The sequence below is a fragment of the Macadamia integrifolia genome, chromosome 11 (genome assembly GCF_013358625.1).
Source record: "Macadamia integrifolia cultivar HAES 741 chromosome 11, SCU_Mint_v3, whole genome shotgun sequence".
In the NCBI taxonomy this organism is placed as follows: Eukaryota; Viridiplantae; Streptophyta; class Magnoliopsida; order Proteales; family Proteaceae; genus Macadamia; species Macadamia integrifolia.
The window spans coordinates 9,401,481-9,423,356 of NC_056567.1; the positions used below are offsets into that span (position 1 = coordinate 9,401,481).

General features: G+C 38.5%; 1 protein-coding gene across 1 annotated transcript; it reads left to right on the top strand.

Moving 5' to 3' along the window:
- The first annotated feature begins 664 nt into the window (after positions 1 to 664).
- On the top strand, positions 665 to 18,230 carry LOC122094054 (type I inositol polyphosphate 5-phosphatase 13-like). Its single transcript, XM_042664670.1, has 3 exons — positions 665 to 1,670; positions 14,935 to 15,187; positions 17,177 to 18,230. Exons 1-3 carry the CDS (start codon positions 854 to 856, stop codon positions 18,057 to 18,059), a joined length of 1,953 nt encoding a protein of 650 aa, XP_042520604.1. The 5' UTR covers positions 665 to 853; the 3' UTR covers positions 18,060 to 18,230.
- The last annotated feature ends 3,646 nt before the right edge of the window (positions 18,231 to 21,876 follow it).

Below are 21,876 nucleotides of genomic sequence, written 5' to 3' on the forward strand. Positions count from 1 at the left end.
TCCCCCCCCCCTCCCGCAAAAATCTAAAATTGTTCTATGTTTTCAAGCAATTTATTTTCTGTTATTCTTAAAAAATCCTTACTATTTTACCTTATTAACTGGCTGATTTTAGAGAACTGTATGATTTTCTTATCACGCTTTGTGTCTTGTCTGATTTGTGCTAAACCTAAGATATACATGCTGTTATGTTTCCTTCCCCATATTCCTATTTGATGCTTAAGTAGTTTGTGTTTTTCATGCTTAGATTATTATTGACCACTGTTGCTCTGTTAATTAGTCCATTGTCTTGCATGCTAAATCTGTACTTTTACTGAGCAACATTGAATCCAACCCAATCCAAATCCTATTGAATGTGTCTTATTCTAGATTTCTAGTGGAGTAACCCTTATAGGAAACCTAATTGTCTAGGCACCCTCCTACATCACTTTCTCTCTCTTCCTTTGATTGATTTCAAATTCACGGGCAGAGATATAAGAGATTATTCTTGTACATAAACCTGATCCGAATTCGTGAGACCCACACCCCATGGAAGATAGAGATCTATCCCCACCCGTCCACACTTGGGGAGCTGATCCAGACTCACAACTACTTTGGATCCGATTAAGACCCGTATCAAGATGGGAGGGCGAGGCTACACTGAAGATGATGTACCTTAACCACACCAAATAAAAAATCCCCGCGAAAGATGTAAGAAGACATTCCCGTCCGTTGGGTTTCAATAAGCTTCGCCTGGGTCTCCGGAAGCTCAACACAACTCATCCTTCGTTTCCAATTCAGACCTCTCTCTCTCTCTCTCTCTCTCCTTTTGCTTCTGTGTTTCTGTGTTTCAGAATTGGACTTTCAGAGATCTTTCATGGATGAACGGATCGAAGACGACGAAGGTGATCTTATAGAGTCCCTGACCAGCACCACCCCACATCGGAAGACCCAATCATACAGTCAACATCTGGGCATTCCCCCAATACAGAAGCGAAACACGGTGAGAAAACACAGCCTCGATGAAGGTGGGATTACCAAGAATATGGATCGGTTCTATGATTCCTCCGATGACGAACTATTCCCATATGGGAATCTCGGAGGATTTACAGCCTGCCGCATTGGCTCGGTCGGCAGCCCCGCCGAAGGACCCGAATACATGAACCAATTCTTGGAAGGGCATTCGTCGGATTCTTCAGGGGAGCTCCGGCGAACCGCATTGCCGGAGTTTATTGCCAGCGGTGGCGGAAATGGGATCTTTAGAGTGCCGGTTCGTGCCGCAATTCATCCGGGCCGGCCGCCGTGCTTGGAGTTGAGGCCTCATCCATTGAGAGAGACACAGGTGGGTGGGTTTTTGAGGACAATTGCTTGTACTGAAACACAATTATGGGCTGCGCATGAATGTGGGGTGAGGTTTTGGACTTTTTCGGATGTTTATGCGGCGGGATGTGGTGTTGGGGGTAGGGTAAAAAGGGGGGATGAAGAGGCAGCACCATTCTATGAATCGGTTACAACATCGCCCACCATCCGTTTGGTTGTGGATGCTGGGAATAGGTTGATCTGGACAGGGCATAAGGATGGGAAGGTTAGGTCATGGAAGATGGATCAGCCATTGGATGGAAATCCTTTCAGGGAAGGCCTCACTTGGCATGCCCATCGGGGGCCTGTTCTATCAATGGTCATGTCTTCTTATGGTCAGTGGTTCTCCATGGATTCATACTCTAGTTGTGTTTTATCAATCTTCTATTGAAATTTTTATTGAGCTTTTGAATTCAAGTTGCAGTGGAAGTCTGGAACCCAGACTATACAAATGTGATTCTGGGAACAAGTTTAGCTGTGAAGAATGGAAAAAAAAATCTGTATATGATTGTCAAGAATCTGATTTGACTAGGAATTGTATTATTCAGTACAAAAGACCAAAAAATTTCCTACCACATTGAAACATTTAGCGGGTTTTGTTAGTTTGCAGCAAGGTATTGTGGTTTACATTGGCAAGTATGCAATGGGTGGCTACCTACCTTCAAAATTTGCATATCCCTGAACTATCTAGTTATTTCCATGGAGATGTTTCCTTAATGTTGTTAGTATGGAATGGAAATCCATTTGATTATTAGTGTATGCAATCGTATCCATTTGGATGCATGGTCCAAACTTGTCTCCTTGAAGCTGTAGCAAAAAGCTGAAGAATATAAGTTTATAAATCTATTATTCGACTGAAATATATAAAATTCAACTAATGTATATTTTTAAGTGCCAAACAGAACACTTGAAAAGTTCAATACAGGTTCTAGCTGGTGAGGGCCCTTCAACTCTTTACATAAATCGTGTGATTTCTACTTTTCCATGAGGAACACAGATTTTGTTTGCTAGTTAGCCTGTATGAGTAAGAAATTTTGCATTACCTTAGCAGCAATTTGATGCTCCATCCCTTGCTAAGGAATGAACTGACCCACAATGTAGCATTCAGATTCAACAAAAAATGATGGGATCTTTTGAAGGACATATTTTTCTTTTTTTCGTTTTCTTAAGGATCTATTTTTAATCAGATATATATAGATATGGGGATGGTAAAATTGGAAAATTACTGTTTACAGATAATGAACTTGGGAGTAAAGGGAGTAACTCTTTAGAAACCAAATTAACCAAGCTGTAACTTGATCAAGTAGTTGCCCAAGTCTGTTGAATTGTCTAAGCCAAGAATGGGGCAACAGCTCTGTTGCAGAAAAAACTTAGAAATAGAGTATGGATTTAATTATGTAATTTCGGTCAAGGAGTTGCAGGACAGCCCAAGTCTGTTGAATAGTCTCAGTCAAGAATGATACAACAACAGAAAAAACTCAGAACCAGAGTATGGATTCTGTAATTTCCAATTTGAAAGCTAGAAATCGACGTTAGATTTCCAGAGAAATCAGTAATACAGTCTTAACTACCGATTATGGAAAGAAGCAGAACTCGCGGATGAAGAAGTTATGAACAGATCAAGCAAACTGAAACTTGACCGAAAAAACAGATGATCTGCTCAGTTTTGGCAGCAAGGAAGTAACAAAAGAAAAAGGAGAGAAATGAACTAAAGATCTGTAGACTGTAGATGGATTATGATTAAGAAGAAATCAAATCAGAGGAATGCATGACCAAGGTTGTCAAGGTGTCGCCTTGCGCCTAGACAACTATTAATGTATCATCCAAACTAGCATGATGGTCTCCTACAAGAAGCAACCAGAAGTGAAAACTCAGAAAGTCTTATTCATTCAACTCAATTGGGCGGGGGGGCGTACTTTATCTATTTGCTAACAAAAATCGACTCAGACTTGAACTCCCTATTATAATTTAAAACTGAAACAATTTTTTTAAACTCAATTTGGTCTTCTACTGACAGCTTTCGTAACAGTCCTATTCTAACTCAAAAACTCAATACCTTAAACTTAATACCTTGCTACCACAAAAACTCCAACTTAGCTTTAATTGCAATATTAAGACACAAACTTTAGTAAAATTTCCTGTCTATTCCTCCTGGAACTAAGTTATCAAGTATCGGTATCGGAAAGCTGATCTTAAGAGACGTCTTGGGGATGTATCAGAGACTCTAAGAGATGCTAGGTACACTTTGATATGTTTATGATACATGCAAATCTAGTGTTATTAAGCATTTTATTCCATAGACGAGTAATAAATAATGATATCCAACCAATGTCCGGTTACTTCTATCTTTGTGGCAACTTTGTGGTTCAAATATTCACTGGCAAGTGCAATATCTAACTTACTAATAACTAATCAGTAAAAGGAACAATTAAGCAAAAGGATTTGAAAAGGAAAAAAAATCTCTGTGATTCAAATCTTCATGGGCAAGTGCTAAATTTTTTCTTAGGTTGTTTTTTAGTATAGATGAGATACACTTAGGTTTCAGCCAAAAAGTCAGAGTAGAATGAAGCTTTCCTTTTAAAAAATGGGTTTATGTGTTTTGGCAGCCTATATATTGAGTGTATCTCCAGTATAGTTCTATAGGTGAAAATTTTTATGTATCAGTTCTGTATCTTATAGATATGACCAATCTTGATATGCAATGGACTGTATCTCTCTATTCATATCAAGACTTGACACCATGACTGAATAGACGATCAATTTTTAGGTCTGGTTCTTCTTGGCATGGCTTCCAAACTGGGTCTTGTTGTTTTCATGTAAATGGAAAGCCGAGTCTTATCTGATTTGGATTTTTTTAATTGGATTTATGTTAATAATTTTTTTTTATTTACTAATCTATTTAAAAGAGATAGAGATCAGGCATAATTTGGATTTTAATGGATAATGGAATTTATTGAGAGCAAAACAATCTATGTAAGACAGTACAACAAAAACAATAGATTCCAAGTTTTTCCTATTTTAATCCATTTTAGACAAAACAATTGAAAATCCAATGGTGAATATTCTTTCTGCTGTTATTTAGAAGCATATGTTTTTCTGTGTCGACTAGAGCATGCACTCCTTATAAAAATTTCTTGCTTCCTCCCCTTTTGTGCATATGTTTAGGTATATGGGTATAAACCCAAGTTTATTTATCTTTAAGCCAATGGATATGTTTGTTACTGAAGATCATGTGAATTATCAATTTTAATGCTATTCATCAATTCATTTGTTCCACATCAGAGCAGATTGGGTTTTATTTATTTTAAACTTACCCACTACATTCCAGCTGTTTTGTAATTTGAGTCATGCTAGTTTGTACATCAGAGTTTGTAGTGTTAATATTTTCTCAAGATATGGTCTTGCTATAGGTTAAAGGGGGAAAAAAAAAAACTTCGCACGTCAAAAATCAAGGTTTATATCAATATTGGGTAGCATATCTGAAAGCTGATTTTAAGAGATGTCCTCGGGACATATTGGAGAGATGCCACGAGACTAAATATACTTTGATACACATGGATATGCTTATAATACATGCAAAACTAGTGTTTTTAAGCATAATGCGTCATAAAAAAAGCAATAAATAAGGATATTCAACTGTTGTCAGGTTGTCTCTAAGTTAGTGGCATCTTTTTTATTCAAATTTTCATTGGAACGTGCAATATCAAACCTACCAATAGCTTATGGGAAATAAGAAGCAATTATGCAAGAACATTTAAAAAAAAAAAAAAAAAATTGATTTATGTAGGATACTAGCCTAAAGTAAACCTTAAAGGTCCAAATTATTCAAGCAATATGTGAGTTTTAATATATTAAACGTACTACTAAATATTAAGTAACATACATATTAATCATTCTACTACTCTACTAGTAACATATAAAACAAACCTGAAGTAATAATAACTAGGGAGAAAGGACTCTGTACAACTGTCCATCTAGCATTCCCACATCCATGCATAGCCCCTGTTCTCACCCCCGGGGGGGTGATGTAGATAAGTCACTTGGGCTTATTTTATTGTAAATAAGCCTTGGGTTGTGTCATATATGTGTTGGGCCTTTGATCCTATGGGTTTTCTTTGAAATTGACCACTTTAATGGGCCTAAAATATGGGTAGAAGCAAGGATTAAAGTATCGGTATCAGTCGCCGTATCGGTCGGTCAAAATTAAGATACGTATCGGAGGGTATCGTATCGTATCGTATCGGAGATACGCTAAAGATACGCACATAAATGGATAGAAAACACATTTTTATACACTTTTGCATAAAAAAACAGTTAAAAAAAGTTATATATAACTTGTAGAATGCATAAATACTTAAGTAGAGGGTATTGTATTGATAGACAAATATATTGAGTTGAAAATGTTCAAAATGATGAGGTTTGAGTTTCTTATAGTTTTTTCTTTCCTCATTGCCATTGCCACTGTGATGAGTGCCCTGAAGAGTGTCATGGTGGTTCAAATCCTTGGCTAGGACCTTCTTTTTCAATATGAGCAACTACGATGATATTCTGCACTTGTCGAATATAGGCACAATATTTACCCCAGTCGAAATATTTATGGTAGTGGTCTCCCATTCATTGTAGAATCTTCTGTATTGCTCAGGAGTGGCCAATGTTGGTCTTGCATAAGTCCCATATCCATAGCCTGAAGAAGCACCTGAAGAAGCACCTGAAGATACATGGTGTCCGTGTCCCTGTCCGGATGAGGAACCAGTATGATCTGAACTTCTGTACTGCTCTGGATTGGCAAATGATTGTCCTGCATAAGTCCCATATCCATAGGCTGAAGATGCATCTGAAGATACATGGTGTCCGGATGAGGAACCAACAAGATCTGAACTAATGCACATTGACTCCATGCTACTCATCAATGCATCAGTAGCACTCGGATTGTGGGATCGCCTACCCCTCCGACTATAAGACTTTGGTTGTGTGCGAGCACCATGATGACTATCTTGGGTTGCATGTGTAAATGCAGCATCCTCTGTGAAATGTAGTGGTACATAAGTTTGACCACCACCACTACCACTGCCACCACCACTGCCACCACCACCATCATCATCATTACCATCATTATCATCATCATAATCATCATCATCATCATCAGCAGCAGCACCATCCTTGTCTTGATCATCATCATCACTATCTAGTTGAGTTACGCTATATGTAGTACCTGATCTCGTCCTCTTAATATCGCCATCATTGGAGCTATCATCATCCTCTTCCATAGCTGATGGTGCTTGGGTTTCATCATCAACAATATTTTTAAAATCTTCATTTATATCTCTAATGAGGTCATCTATAATGGGATCAGGTGTGGTTTCTCGTCGATCTTCAGATAATTTGTCCAACACAAACATTTTCAGTCTCCTCAATCCATCCCCTAACTAGATCTTCCTCGTCGGGTATGTGGGTGATGTCAATTGGGTTGACATCAATATCATCCCCTGATTTCTCCAATTCTAAATATTTCATCTTCAATTTCATGTTGTAGTGCACATACACTAGCTTCTCCAGCTTCTCATAACTCAAACGATTCCGAGGTTTGGTGTGTATCAATCCGAACGTACTCTAGTTACGTTCGCAACCACTTGAGGATGCCATACATGATAATATTTTCATTGCGATTGGCCTCAAGTTTGGAGCGCTCCATCCATAGTTCATCCACCAATCAGATGTATAAAGATCATTGCAACATTAGGAGTTTGAAATAAATTTGAAATACAAGGATAGCTGATTAAGCCTAAATTACCAGGGCGTTGTGTTCCTCTAGCATAGATAGCTAAATGATCAGCAAACCTTTGAGTGGCCTCTCGGAAGTACTTCACCTATACATGTATTAACATATTAATATGCCACTCAATGTATTAAATATTAATTAATGATTCAATATGTAAGTTTAGTAGACTACTAATCTCTTCAACTGCATCTTTGGCCGAATCAATATTAGGAGCTAACTTGTTGATAACATCCTTCAAAGATTCCATCAAATCTTTCCTAAACCTTAAATTGTTCTTGTAGTGCAGATCCGGATTCAAATAATAGGCTGCACATTGACATTGTTACATATCACTTATTGTTAACGATTAAATATATTAAATTACTAATAAAGTAACTTATAAATTTAATTGAGAAAATACCTGCCCGATGAAGGTCTTGAACCAAATTATTTTCCCATCGACGATTTATAATTTTCAAAAATGCCTTAAATGACTTTGGGTTCTCCTCTTCTATCTTTTGTTTGACAACTTCCATACAATGCACTATATTTTCCATCGTCTGTGCCTTATCACCATCAACTACTTTAAGTACCGTATCGGTACGTATCGGTTCGATACTGTACGATATAGTCGATACGTACCGATATGGTACCGATACAGGAATTTTCATATTTTCAAAAGTTCTTATCACAGAGTATCGTACGTATTGGTACCGATACGGTACGGCATGATACGGTACTACCGCTATGCCGATACACAAAAGGGGGCCCAAAATTCCCTGTAGCGTATCGGTATGTATCGTGCCAATGCCTACCGATACCGATATGTATCGGCCGATACGGCACGATACGCACCGATACGGCACGATACGCACCGATACTTAAAACCATGGGTAGAAAGTAGAAAAATGGGATTTAATTCATTAGTTTAGTTAGTTGCTATTTAATTCAATAAAGGCCTTTAGGCCATTGGTCAATTGTAAAGTTCTATATGTACTATTAGTTAGTTAGTCCTATTCCATATTGAAGTCATAAAGTCAAGTCCTAGTCCTATTTTGAATTCCTAGTTATAGTAGAAGTGTCTAGTCCTATTGGGAAACTAGCTCCTAGTTATAGTAGGAGTGTCTAGTCCTATTGGGAAACTAGCTCCTAGTAGTAGTTTGATTGCTATTCTGCCCTCTATAAATAGAGGAGCCTATGTACTTATAATTTTAGATTTGAATGAATGTTTTATTGAGTGATTACTCTTTAGCTAAAAAACTGTTATTGAGAGGTGAGATGCCTAAACCTTTAAGGGGGTGTGATACCCAAAACTTGAGGGGTGAGATGCCCATTCCTTTATTCTCTTTCACCCATAGTTTTTAAGGCGGTAAGGCGACGGAGGCGTTTGAGGGTCTTTTGGAGCGCCTTAGCGATAAGGCGGGCATAAAGCGTCGTCTTATTGACTAAAGCGTTCTTGTGTAATTTTTTTATAAAACCAATCTATTTGGCTTAAATCCTAGTTGAATCCTATTATTCATATGTTAAATAAATATTAAAGATTCATATTCATACCAATGTAAGATATTTATCAAGAAAACAAATCAATAAAGTGAATAAACTAAGTTCATCAATCATCAATCATCATAACATATTAACATATAATATAAATACATAATTATGAAGTAAAATTATAAAAAATAAAGAAAAGAAGACAAAAAATACAAGTATTTATTATACTTACCTCTATGATGCCAAAATGAGTGCCTAAGCCCTAAGATCATCCACTATATTTCAACTCCTGTCAATAAAGAATGAAGCTCACCGCTGCCAGAGCAAACTCACCACTGCCAGAGCAAAATGGTCGCCTAGATAAGTGGTTCTTCCTTATTCCTTGATTCCTTGATTCCTTCTCAAAGCCCACTTACCTCTTTGTTTTTGTTTTGTTTGTTTTGGTTATTTTTGGTGGAGTAAAGTTGATCCCATACATCTTAAGTGTTAATAAAATCATACAACTACTAATAAAAAAGCTATATTTGGAATCTTCATCAAGTAATTTTAAAATGTAAAAAAAAAAAAAAAAAACCCATAAGGCGCCACTTCACATAAGGCGGAACACTGCCTTACCATCTCTAGACCGCATCAGCGCCAAGGCACTAGTAAGGCGTCGCCTTAGCAGCGCCTTAAAAACTATGGGCCCGTTTGATACGTAACCAGAAACGTGTTTCTGTGTTTTCTTGTTCTCAGAAACAAAGAAACGACATAAATACCGTTTGGTAAAAGTGTTCTGTTCCACTTGTTTCTTGAAACATAAATTGAAATTTATAACAATTTATGCTTCAAGAAACATGAATGACGAAACAAGTTTTACTTGTTTCGCTCGTTTTTCGAAACAAAAATGGGGCACAAAAAATCGATATTGAAGACGGAGTTTGGCATCACTACCATCACCACCGTCTCCGACATCTCACCGACCGGCAACTCTCTTTCCCCTGGCCTGGAACGGTAATGTCGGCACTGCTGCCACAGCAGATGAGGCCGACCTGCTCTTTTGTAAACGCTTACAAACAACTCGTAACCCCGAAGGCAAGTTCCCCTGTTTCTGGCTCCTACCATTGCTCTGCACTTCGGAATCCTCTGTTTCTCCGTGATTGTTCTTAGTTGGCTTTAGAGAAGTAACTGGCATCGTCGTGGTCGTCGGAGCTGTTGCCCCTGTTTTCCCTGACCCCAAGCTCAATTGTCCAGAAAACTTCAGCTTCTCCCCATACCTCCTTGAAGCCTTTACGTAGAGTGGCTTGATCATCTTCAGATACTTGTTCACCACATCCTTTGGAAATCTCTTATCCTCCGTTGTTGCCTCGTCGGAGTTCTGTTTCTGAAGCTTGCTTCCAAAGCTTCTTGAACTGTTTTCTCTGGTGAACAGAGAAACGATGGGAACGTCTTCGACATTGAATTTCATGGCGAAAAATTTTCCTTGCTGCTGTTTTGGACTAGCTCCGTCTACAGAGTTCCTCTCCATCTTGTCAGCCGTCGTCGATTTGGGTTTCTTAAACCCCAACATGAGGACTCTGATCTTGGTTGCAGATTTCAACAAAGAGACAGGGAACTGAGGCTTCGAGTTTGTCTCAGAATGGTTGAATTCAAGTGACGAAGGCTCGAGCGGCACAAGCCTTCCTTTAAAGAACAGATCGTCGGAAGGTGAGAGTGAAGGGTCCACGTCCAGGTCCGTTCTCCTATCACTCGACCCAGAAGGCACCCTGAAGTTGAACTCCTCTCCATCAATTCCCGCAGATTCCGAGGAGGCACTGTCATCTTCCTCATCGACTCCATTGTTGTTATCGTGTTCGTCTCCGCCTTCACCATCGTCGTCTTCGGGCACCGTAAACTCCATGTCGAAGAAGGAACCATCATCGCCATCTTCCTCTGTTTCCACCGCCGGTTGCGGCTGAAGAGTGGTGGATATGGTAGTGGTGCCAGGTATGGTGCGTTCATTATTTCCGATAACTCCACCACCCTTCCAGTACTTGAGCAAGCTGAAAACTTCCATGGTTGGGAGAGCCAGAGCAAGAGTGAGTGTAGTGGATTGGGGAAGAGGGTTCTGTTTAGGTTTAAGAGCGAGAAAGCGAAGATGAAAAGGGCCAGATGTGTGAAAAGAAGGCTTATCAAATGGAAACAAGGTTTATCAAACACCCAAAATTCTGTTTCTGTTCCCAGAAACGAAAATTTTTGTTTCTGTCGTTTCTTGAAACAGAAACAACAGAAACGTTATCAAACTGGCCCTATGCTTTCACCATTCTCAACCCTCCATCGATCATTCTTTTTCTATTTTTATTTTCTGTTTATTGTTATTAGAAGTTCAGACCTATTAAAGCATACAAAATCAAAATCAGCCAGCCAAAGAGTTCTTGTTCTTGAAGCCACTCGACCCTCATTGCTGCAGATATGATCTGCAGATCTTTTGGAGGACTAGTTCTATACTCTAAGAAGATCAATCGATCCTCTTTTGAAGGTTATCTGAAGAAGACAAGTTGCTGTTCCTACAGAATTCTTTACATTCTCTCTCCTATGTCTGAAAATCAAGAAACCGCATAACTCCATAACCAACTGTCAGAAGCCCTTCATATTTGGGGGTTTTTGTACCCTCCCTAGGGACTATCTACTTCTAAAAGTGTAGCTCAATCAGACTCCCTCAGACTTGGCCGCACCTTTCTCTCTCCAGCTCTATAGAAGGTCTTTCTCTCTCCTATCGGGTTGGGTTTTAGGCTGGTTTTACTCCTATATAGGTATTTTATCCTTGGGGGTTTATTTGATAGTATTATTTATTTGTTTCTTGCTCCTATTTGTATTATTTGGGGTTATAAACTGCGGAGTTAGTTACTTGTAATCTACTCCTGCATTAAGTGGTATCAAAGCTACGGTTGAAGAAAGCTCCAAACAATCTATCAGGGCCTAACCGAAGATGGTTCCATTAGTTCGTTACTTCGCTGAACAAAGGGATACATTCTACATCCTTGATTGGTTAGATTCTCTGGAGGAATATTTTGACTACTATAACTTGACAGAGACACAAAAGCTTCAAGTTGTGTGCTTCCGGTTGATTGGTTGTGCTAGAGATTAGTGGAGAGTCCATGCAAAGCGACTCCGAGTTCGAGGACATGAGCCTGAGACTTGGGAAGAGATGAAGTATGAGTTAGTGACACAATACCTCCCTGTATATTTCCAAAGAAGGCTCTTCCCTCCACAGGATTCCCATCAAAATGCATCTACTGCTGCCCAATCTAATGATTAGCCACGTTATTTTCATGGGGAATTCCTTGAATGGATGCGTGAATTAGACATGTACTTTGACAACTACAACTTAACAGAGACACAAAAAGGCCAATATGCATGTTCCCAGATGAGTGATTATGTTTGAATGCAATGGAGAGTCCGTGAAAGGCAACTTCAAGCTTAAGAATGTAAACCTAGAACGTGGGACAAGATGCAGTATGAGTTGGCAGGCATGTACCTATCTGAGTATGAACGAAACATGTACTTCCTTCCACCAGATGTCCAAAAGCCACCCACACTTGACAATAGCATGAAGGAATCATCGGCCTCTATTGCGAAGGAGCAACAAGAGAAGACACATCTGACCAGTGAACTAGAGTCAAAAGTTGAGGTTAGTATTAAAAATTTTCTAGCCATTCCTATTGTTGAGGAAGAACTAGTCATTGATGTTCCCATCAACGAGACTCATGTGGGAGAAGTCGAAAGCAACAAGGTTGCCATAATGGACAATGAGGTTGAGACTAGGGAACTTGACACTAGAATAACCGTGATGATTTTGAGCAGCTAAGAGGAAGATCCTAAGGAGTTCAAGAATGAAGTTGTGTTTGAACCATCAATGGAACCGATTAGGAACCACTAGGTAGATGAACCAAAAAGCTCTTTATGTTACATTAAAGTTAGAAGAGATCAAAAGTGCATATGTAGATGACCCTATGGATACGTCTAAAGATGTTGAAGTTGAGCATGTGGATTTTGTCATCCCAATAAAGTATCTTGAAGATCGAGCTCCCCACATTCTAAACTATAGCTTTATTGTCAAAGAGCTACCTGAATTTTTCTACAACTTGAAGTGAGACGTGCACCATGATATAATCACCCTCACACTCTACAAAATTCAAGGACGAATTTTTTCTAAGTGAGGGCGAGTTGATGTATATAAGTCACTTGGGCTTATTTATTGCAAATAAGCCTTGGGTTGTGTATATGTGTTGGGCCTTTGATCCTATGGGTTTTCTTTGAAATGGGCCATTTTAATGGGCCTAAAATATGGGTAGAAGGTGAAAAACGGGATTTAATTCATTAGTTTAGTTAGTTGCTATTTAATTCGATAAAGGCCCTTTAGGCCATTGGTCGGTTGTACAGTCCTATATGGACTATTAGTTAGTTAGTCCTACTCCATGTTAGAGTCATAAAGTCAAGTCCTAGTTATATTTTGAATTTTTAGTTGTAGTAGGAGTGTCTAGTCCTATTGGGAAACTAACTCCTAGTTGTAGTAGGAATGTCTAGTCCTATTGGGAAACTAGCTCCTAGTAGTAGTTTGATTGCTATTCTTCCTTCTATAAATAGAGGAGCCTATGTACTTATAATTTTAGATTTGAATGAATGAATTATTGAGTGATTACTCTTTAGCTAAAAAACTGTTATTGAGAGGTGAGATGCTTAAACCTTTGAGGGGTGTGATACCCAAAACTTGAGGGGTGAGATGCCCATTCCTTTATTCTCTTTTACCCTTCTCAATCCTCTATCGATTCTTCTTTTTCTATTTTTATTTTCTGTTTATTGTTATTAGAAGTTCAAACCTGTTAAAGCATACAAAATCAGAATCAGCCAGCCAAAGAGTTCTTGTTCTTGAAGCCAATCGACCCTCATTTCTGCAGATCCTTTGGAGGACTGGTTCTATACCCTAAGAAGATCAATCGATCCTCTCTTGAAGCTTATCTGAAGAAGACAAGTTGTTGTTCCTACAGAATTCTTCACATTCTCTCTCCTAGGTCTGAAAATCAAGAAAGCGTATAACTCCATAACCAGCCGTCAGAAGCCCTTCATATTTGGGGGTTTTTGTACCCTCCCTAGGGACTATTTACACCCAAAAGTGCAGCTCAATCAGACTCCCACAGACTTGGCCACACCTTTCTCTCTCTAGCTCTATAGGTCTTTCTCTCTACTATCAGGTTGGGTTTTTGGCTGGTTTTGCTCCTATATGGGTATTGTATCATTGGGGGTTTATTTGATGGTATTATTTCTTTGTTTCTTGCTCCTATTTGTATTGTTTGGGGTTATAAATTGTAGAGTTAGTTACTTGTAATCTACTCCTGCATTATGGGGGTTGTGAAAAGACATCTCCACCCCCCTGAAAAAAGGGGCTATGTGTAGGTGTGGGGAATGCTAGACAGACAAAGTTCAAGTTGGTCCAAATAATTCAAGATGTTCCAAATGTCATTAATCATGCACTTTTATCAAATTCATCATTTGTAGAGGGAAAAAAGGAGGAAAAAAAAATCCCTTCTTATGAAAATTTTATTTGACAACAATCCCTAATTATGCACTTATATATAAATTTATTTCTTTTTCCAAAAATTAAATGCATAGATCTAGGTCTTTTTTTCTCAGTTTGTCATGTGATACTTGGAAAAAACAAGCAAGAATATCCAAGATTCAATAAAAAAAAAGAAAAAAAAAATCAAAATTATTTGCATACTTCGACCTGTGGCTGATGTTTGATCTCCACTTAGATGAGTTTTAATGCAAACTTTTTCTCGTTTAATCACTCACTCCCCTAAGGTTGTTTTTGAGGGTAGATGGGATCCCCACTTATATTTTGGCAAAAAATCAGAGTATTAAGATCTTTATTGGGTTTTGGTAGCCTATGTATTGAGTGTATCGGTCTGTATTGGTCCGTATTGATCTATAATGAATTGATACAGTTCTGTACATAAATAGTTTTTATATGTGAGTTATGTCAATTAGGTCTATATTTGCCCCTCCCAGACCTTGCAGTAGCAGGAGCCTCGTGCACTGGGTTGCTCTTTTTAGTTAGTAGGTCTCGTATCAAGAAGGCTCAAAACAGATACGTATCGGAGGTTCGATATGTCTGGATACTTTAAACCTTGGTCCAAAGAGCTACATATTTGTTAGCAGGAATTATAACTATTTGTCCCATTCCTTGGCTTTTGCATCAATTATTATCCGTGGAATTTGTCTTTCTCATTACTGAAGTATGATACAGAACTGCTGTGAAAAGTTATTGTTTGTGTCAACATATTTATATTCAACTCATCCACTTTCTTGACTTTTTGCTCCTTTGAAATCAGGCGATCTATGGACAGGTGGAGAGGGCGGTGTTATCAAGATATGGCCTTGGGAATCCATGGAAAAATCTCTTTCTTTAACAGTGGAGGAAAGACACATGGCTACTTTACTAGTAGAAAGGTCTTATATTGACTTAAAGAGTCAAGTCACTATTAATGGTGTTTGCTCCATATCTAGTTCAGATGTGAAGTACATGTTATCTGATAATGTTAAAGGAAAAGTTTGGAGTGCTGGGCACCTGTCCTTTGCATTGTGGTATGTCTTCACCTGAAAAACCTTTAAGTTACATTTTTGTAAGGAAAATTATCTTGTACCACCCCTCTTTTGAAACCTTATATGAGATACGTCCCTAAATTTTCAAAAATGCCAAGCGTACCCCTAAAGTCTAACACCGTTAGTTTAGAAATGAAAATTACTCTTTTGACCCTAAAACCAAGTACGAGTAAAAAGCCACTTCTCATCCTCTTCACCTCTTTTACTCTGTTTGAACCCTAGAACGAGAAAGCAGCACCCATAGCTTCCACCTTAACCACCAGTGCTTTCACAGTCTTCGTCGCCCCCTCGTCAATACTTGCAGGCGACTCACACTCCATGTGGGCATGGCCATCTTTCTACTGTTGGATGGGCTCGGTGCTGGCGCATTGGCCATGGCTAGAGATATAAGGATAGCATTATTGGCTAAGATAAAGCAAGCTAATAGAAGAAATCTGCCCATTTTGTGGTGAATGATGCTTGATAGCAGGATAGCTTCTCTTCTTCTGGGAGTTCACAAAGAATTTCTCTGTTAATTAACTTTGCTCCATAGATATATATGCACACAAAACACACACAGATGTCAGATGGGGACCTGGCTATGAACGTGTGCTTGCTTTAATGGAAATTTCCTTTCTATTTTATTCTCGGGAAGGAACCTCTGTAATGATTTGTTTAAGATGAGGTTGTCAGTTAAATTAGGAAATCTGAAGGTGATTGCACGTGGATTTATTTTTTTTTATTGTCAATATAACTGAGCTCTCAAGATGGGGAACAAGATCTCTAACATGTTCCTCTGTTACTTTCACATCGTCTAATTAATATCTCCATTTAGGTGGGGATGATAATTCAAATCCCAAATAAAAATTAGATGGGAAAAAAAATCTCCTAAGAAATTTGTAGCAAATAATACAAGCTGACAGAGTTCTTATTTTACCAAGTAATTAGCTGGGAAGAACTCAGGCATGGCTGCTGGATGGAGCATGTTCTGTGTTCTGTGTTCCACCGAGACCAACAAGAAGCAGTCTAAAGGGGTGGGTTTATTACATAATAGGGTAAAATAACAAGTTTACCCTTCACCCTTGAAGGGTAAACTTGTCATTTACAAAATAACAACAGTGACATGTCATCACTTGACGTTTGTGAGCTAACGGAATGGATTTAAGTGTAATTATTTTTTCGAAACAGGGTACACACTTGACATTTTTGGAAATTTAGGGTGGTATCTCATATAAGGTTCCAAAAGAGGGGTGGTACAAGATAATTTTCCTTTTTGTAATATTTGAATCTTTCATGTGAAAGAAAATGAAGTTCTATATTGTTTCTCAAGGTTACAGGATGCATCTTTTTTCTGAGCTTTGTCAGACTTATTTGTGATAGTTTGCAGAAAAAAAAAAAAAAATCAATAGGTTAAATACTGAGCCTATAGTCTTTTAAGTGTCTTATCTATATTTCAGACATGATTGAAAAGTGGAATCTTTCTAAGCTGCATAAAAAATATTTGGGATTATTTATATGATCACTACTACAAATATGATTAAGGTTCTACTGCCTGTGCTTCAGTGTCAAGTTCTTAAGTAGATATGTAATTCTTGTATATATCATGGCTCTATGGTAAATTTACTCATGATATCTTCCTAATAAAAGAAACTTCCTAGAACTTTATCTCTTAAGAATCCTCAAGTATATGGGAGGGGCTATTGCATCTAGATCTAGCATATTTGGTTGGCAAGCATCAAGTAGTATGACAATGATTCTGAGGAATAAGCAACTTCTTTTTTTTTTTTTTTTGGTAAAAAAGTATAAGCAATTTCACCTGCATGGTGAAGGTTAGATAGCTTGTCATTGTTTTTACTACTCTTCCCCTCAACCAAAGACTTACCTAACCTGTTATTTTTCTTTTGTTTACCCTTAAATCTTCATGATTCTTTATGTGGGAACAAAATTGATGCATCACCCTAAAAAAATCTAGAATGTGGTTTTTCTCACCAGGGATGCTCGGACAAGAGAACTGCTAAAAGTATTTAATGTAGATGGCCAAATTGAGAATCGTGTTGACTTGTCATCATCGCTGGATTCATCTGTTGAAGATGAGGTGAAGATAAAGTTGGTTTCCACGTCCAAGAAAGAGAAATCACAGAGTTCCATGAATTTCTTGCAACGCTCACGTAATGCTTTGATGGGAGCAGCTGACGCTGTTCGTCGAGTTGCGGTGAAAGGGGCATTTGGAGAAGAGAAGAGAACTGAAGCACTAATCCTCACAATAGATGGAATGATCTGGACAGGATGTTCGAATGGCTTAATTGTGCAGTGGGATGGAAATGGAAATAGGTTACAAGATTTCCAACACCATTCTTCTTCTGTTCAGTGCTTCTGTACTTTCGGGTCACGGATATGGGTAGGCTATTCTGGTGGCACTGTTCAACTGCTGGATCTTGAGGGCAAGCTACTTGGAGGATGGGTTGCTCACAACAGTCCTGTTATAAAAATGTCTGTTGGGGCTGGTTATGCCTTTACATTGGCTAATCATGGTGGTATTCGTGGCTGGAACATTAAATCTCCTTGTCCCCTTGACAATATATTGCGATCAGAATTGGCAAGCAAAGAGCTGCAATATAGAAAGCTAGAAAATGTGAAAATACTGACCGGTACTTGGAATGTTGGACAAGGAAGAGCCTCTCCTGATTCACTTATATCTTGGTTAGGTTCTGCAGCAATGTATGTTGGCATTGTAGTTGTTGGGTTGCAGGAAGTTGAAATGGGCGCTGGTTTCCTTGCGATGTCTGCAGCAAAAGAGACTGTGAGCTTCCATAGGCTTTCTATAACTAATATTTTTCAGTGGCCAGTTTTATGCTATTATTTTCAAGGACACTAGCTACAGTTCTGTTGGTCAAGAACAGAATTGTAGAAGTAGCCCAGCTGGCAATGTCATGTATTTGCATGTCTGATTGTTTATAAAGTGCTGTTAGCTACATGTTTCCAGAAACAAAGCTGCTGAAGCCACATATTTGCAAGTCTGATAGTTTGTAAAACAATGTTAAATGTTAGCTTAACATTAACTCTGTTTGTATGATCTGTTGTGTTAATATCTGATCTTTATATGTTACGTGTTTGCTCATCTTGGCTTATGATGATGCTGATATTGTTTTTGGTACTTTTTGATGTCTACTGCATTCTGATAAAAAATTGTTGGGTTATTGCTAATATTACTTCAACAGTAGAAAAAAAAGAAAGAAAAGTCACCAAAATTTTCCTAGTTTTTGTCAATGGCATTGTTGTTGGCTTGTTGGCATGATATCCCTTTACTGTTCTTTGTATCGCTGATAAGTGAAGGCAACATTATTGCTCTTGTAAGTCCTAAAACAAAAAATATTGTACACAAAGAGTTTGTAATATTATAACTGATTGTATATTTGTATGTACATTGCGTCATTGCCCTTAGAATACAAGCCAAAATATACTAGTAACCTAAAGAGAGAAGTGTCATGCCTAGTTACTGTAATTGATCCTGGAAAATGCTATCCTACTGAACAACTCTGAGAGCGCTCATCTATGTTAAGGGAGTATAAAAAATAATTCAAATAAAAGTGACAAAAATAGGTTTGGACAAATTTGGTGGCCGAAACCCAAAAGACATTAAATATGGATGGAACAGCACTTGCTAGAGAGATGCAGAGAAAGTGGAACAACTCTCTCAAATCGAAACTAATCAGGTTGAAACCTGAAAAAGTGGTCCAGAAGATCTTTCTGATCTTTACGGCTTTACCTTCAACTAAGGAGGAGGATTTTCATCCATAAAATTTAAGTTGAATAGGCGAGGGACCAGATTCTGATCAGTTCTAGGCATGCACAATATCTGTAGCGACCAGAGGCTTAATCCAGGAACACTCTATTTTAAAGTGGGGGTATTGCCTCATTTACCGCCACATCCCTGTGAATCCCTCCTGCTTCCTTTGCCCCATTGGCTCGGAGGACATCTTCCACCTTTTCTTCTCTTGCCCCCTTTCCTTCTCTGTCTGGAAAACTGTTCTCTCTTGCTGCTGACCCTCCAACAGACCTATTCTCCCTTTTGATAGGGAATGGACCTGGATCGACATGACCTTTGCCGGCTCCTCCATTTGTGACATCATTGAAAAATTTTCCTTTTTTGCAACCATAAACCACCTTTGGATGGAGCATAACATCTGTAGATGGTCATCCAACTCCCGCTCTTCGGACAGGATTTGGACAGCCATCTTCTTTGATGTTACCTCTAAAATCCAATCCCTTTATACCTACCCTGTCCCAAACTCCCTTTGGAACAGGCATATCATTGCCTCCTGGAACCTACTAATTGACACCATCCCCCACACTTGAAGCCCCCCCTCTCCTACCACTACCTCCCCTTTCTACTAGATGCTCTCCCCCCTTGGTCGGATAGTGCTTTTCATTTTTTGATGCTTTATTGTATTGTTCCCCCTAGGGTTGGCTTAAGCCTCCCCCCTCTTTTTCCCCTTTGTATTTTCTTCTCTGCTTTGGTAATACATTTATTTTAAGAAAAAAAAGGTGGGGGTATCAGTTAGAATGCTTCTCATACCAATGGAAAATCCACTTATTTTTTAGGGAATTTTTTTTTTTTTTTTTTTTTCTCTTCAAGAGAATAACCAAAAGATATTACTTTCTAGCTTATCCTTGGTGAAATTTCTGATAACCCTTTTAAAAGATAAGAAAACATCTACTAACCCAAATCCTGTCCTTTAATCCCTTTCTTTCTTTTACTCTCTCCTCTCTAAAAATCACTCCTCCTTACTTCTGAGTTATTTTCTCATTCGCTCATACATGTGAAGCTATTTATTTTCTTAGGAGATTAATAGAAATATTTAAAGAATGTAAGAAGGATCTCCATATGGTCTTTATTGACCTAGAAAAAGCTTATGATAGAATCCTTAAAAGAGTTAATTTAACTAGTGTTAGAGAAGAAAAATATGTTAAGTAAATATGTTGACATGATCACAGATATGCGTAATGATGTAGTGACTAGTGTAAGAACTTTGGGGGAACATGGTAGTGAAATTTCAATTGTAATTGGATTACATCAAGGATCAGCCCTAAGCCCGTATTTGCTAATCAAGGATGAGCTGTAGTAGCAGGAGCCTCGTGCATTGGGTTGCTCTTTCTTTAATCATGGATGAACTGACTAGAGACATTCAAGATATGATCCCTTGTTTTTCTTTTTTTTTTTTAAACTAAGGATATTGTCTTGGTGGATGAACAAAAGCAAAGATAGCAAAGTTGGAGTGGTGGAGATCAACCCTGGAAATAAAAGATTTTTAGATAAGTAAAACAAAAACAAAGTATATGGTGTTTAACTTTTGTTGGAGTTTATGTAATGGGGGTAGTTTAGGAATTTTTCTTATATTTTGTTGTCCTAATCTATGTTTTATTTTTTCCTTTTTACCTCCCTAGGGAGGTCTGATGTAATTTTCCTAAAGTTCTAGTTGAACTTAATATAAGTGGAAAGAGCAAGAAAGGCTCTCCACATTTTGCTCTCATTTCCCCTTCTCCTCCTTCTTCCCTCCTCTTCTCTCTCTTCTTCCCGCATCTCTAACCATAGTCCTCCTTATTTCTAACTTGGTATTAGAGCTTGTACAAGGGTTTAAGAGTCGATCAGGTATAACAGTTTCATTCTTTAAGTCTCTCTTGGAACCCTAGAAGCAAAGGGGTCTATTAGAGGCTATGCTATATAAGAAGAGTATATAGGAAGACCTAATGGAGTTCTAAATTATATTTAAAGACACTTGGAAGGAGTTTGAAGTCCAAGAGGACCATTTGAAGCCCAAACCGAGAAAGGAGGAGCTTCCTTGGATTACCGCCAGCTCTGGATTCTCCTGAAGAAGGCACTTTATGGTATGAAGCAATCTCCAAAGGCTTGGTTTGAGAGGTTCAGACAAGCCATTCTAAAGAATGGATATTCCCAGAGTCAAGCAGACAACACATTATTTACCCGACGAGGTAATGGCACGATCACATCATTGATTGTGTATGTTGATGATATTGTGGTGGCTGGAGATGACAATGATGAAATAGCTAGGTTGAAAGCTTATTTGGCCAAGTAATTTGAGATCAAGGATCTAGGATACCTGAAATATTTCTTGGGCATTGAAGTGTCAAGGTCTAAGAAGAGAATCAATGTATGCCAAAGAAAATTTATGCTAGATCTGTTGAAAGAAACAGGAATGCTGGGTTGTTAACTGGCAAGTTCTCCTATTGAGCAGAATCATAAGCTAGGAGAAGATTGTGGCCTTTTCCTTGTTGATGCAGGGAAATACCAGAGGCTAGTGGGGAAGCTGATTTACCTGGCTCTGACTTGCCCTGACATTTCTTATGCAGTGGGAGTAGTGAGCCAGTTTATGCGTGCGCCCAAGAGTGGGCACTTAGATACTTGAGGTCTTATCCAAGAAAAAAATACTGTTGTATGCCAGGAACAATCATTTGAGGATAGAAGGTTATTCCGATGCTGATTGGGCTGGATCTATTTCTGATAGGAGATTCACATCTAGTTATTTCACATTCGTGGGGTGGTAACTTGGTCACATGGATGAGCAACAAACATCCTGTTGTAGCTAGATCTAGTGCAAAGGCTGAGTATAGGGTAATGGCTCATGCAGTTTGCGAACTCACTTGGCTGAGTCGGTTAGTTTGTGAGTTGGGGT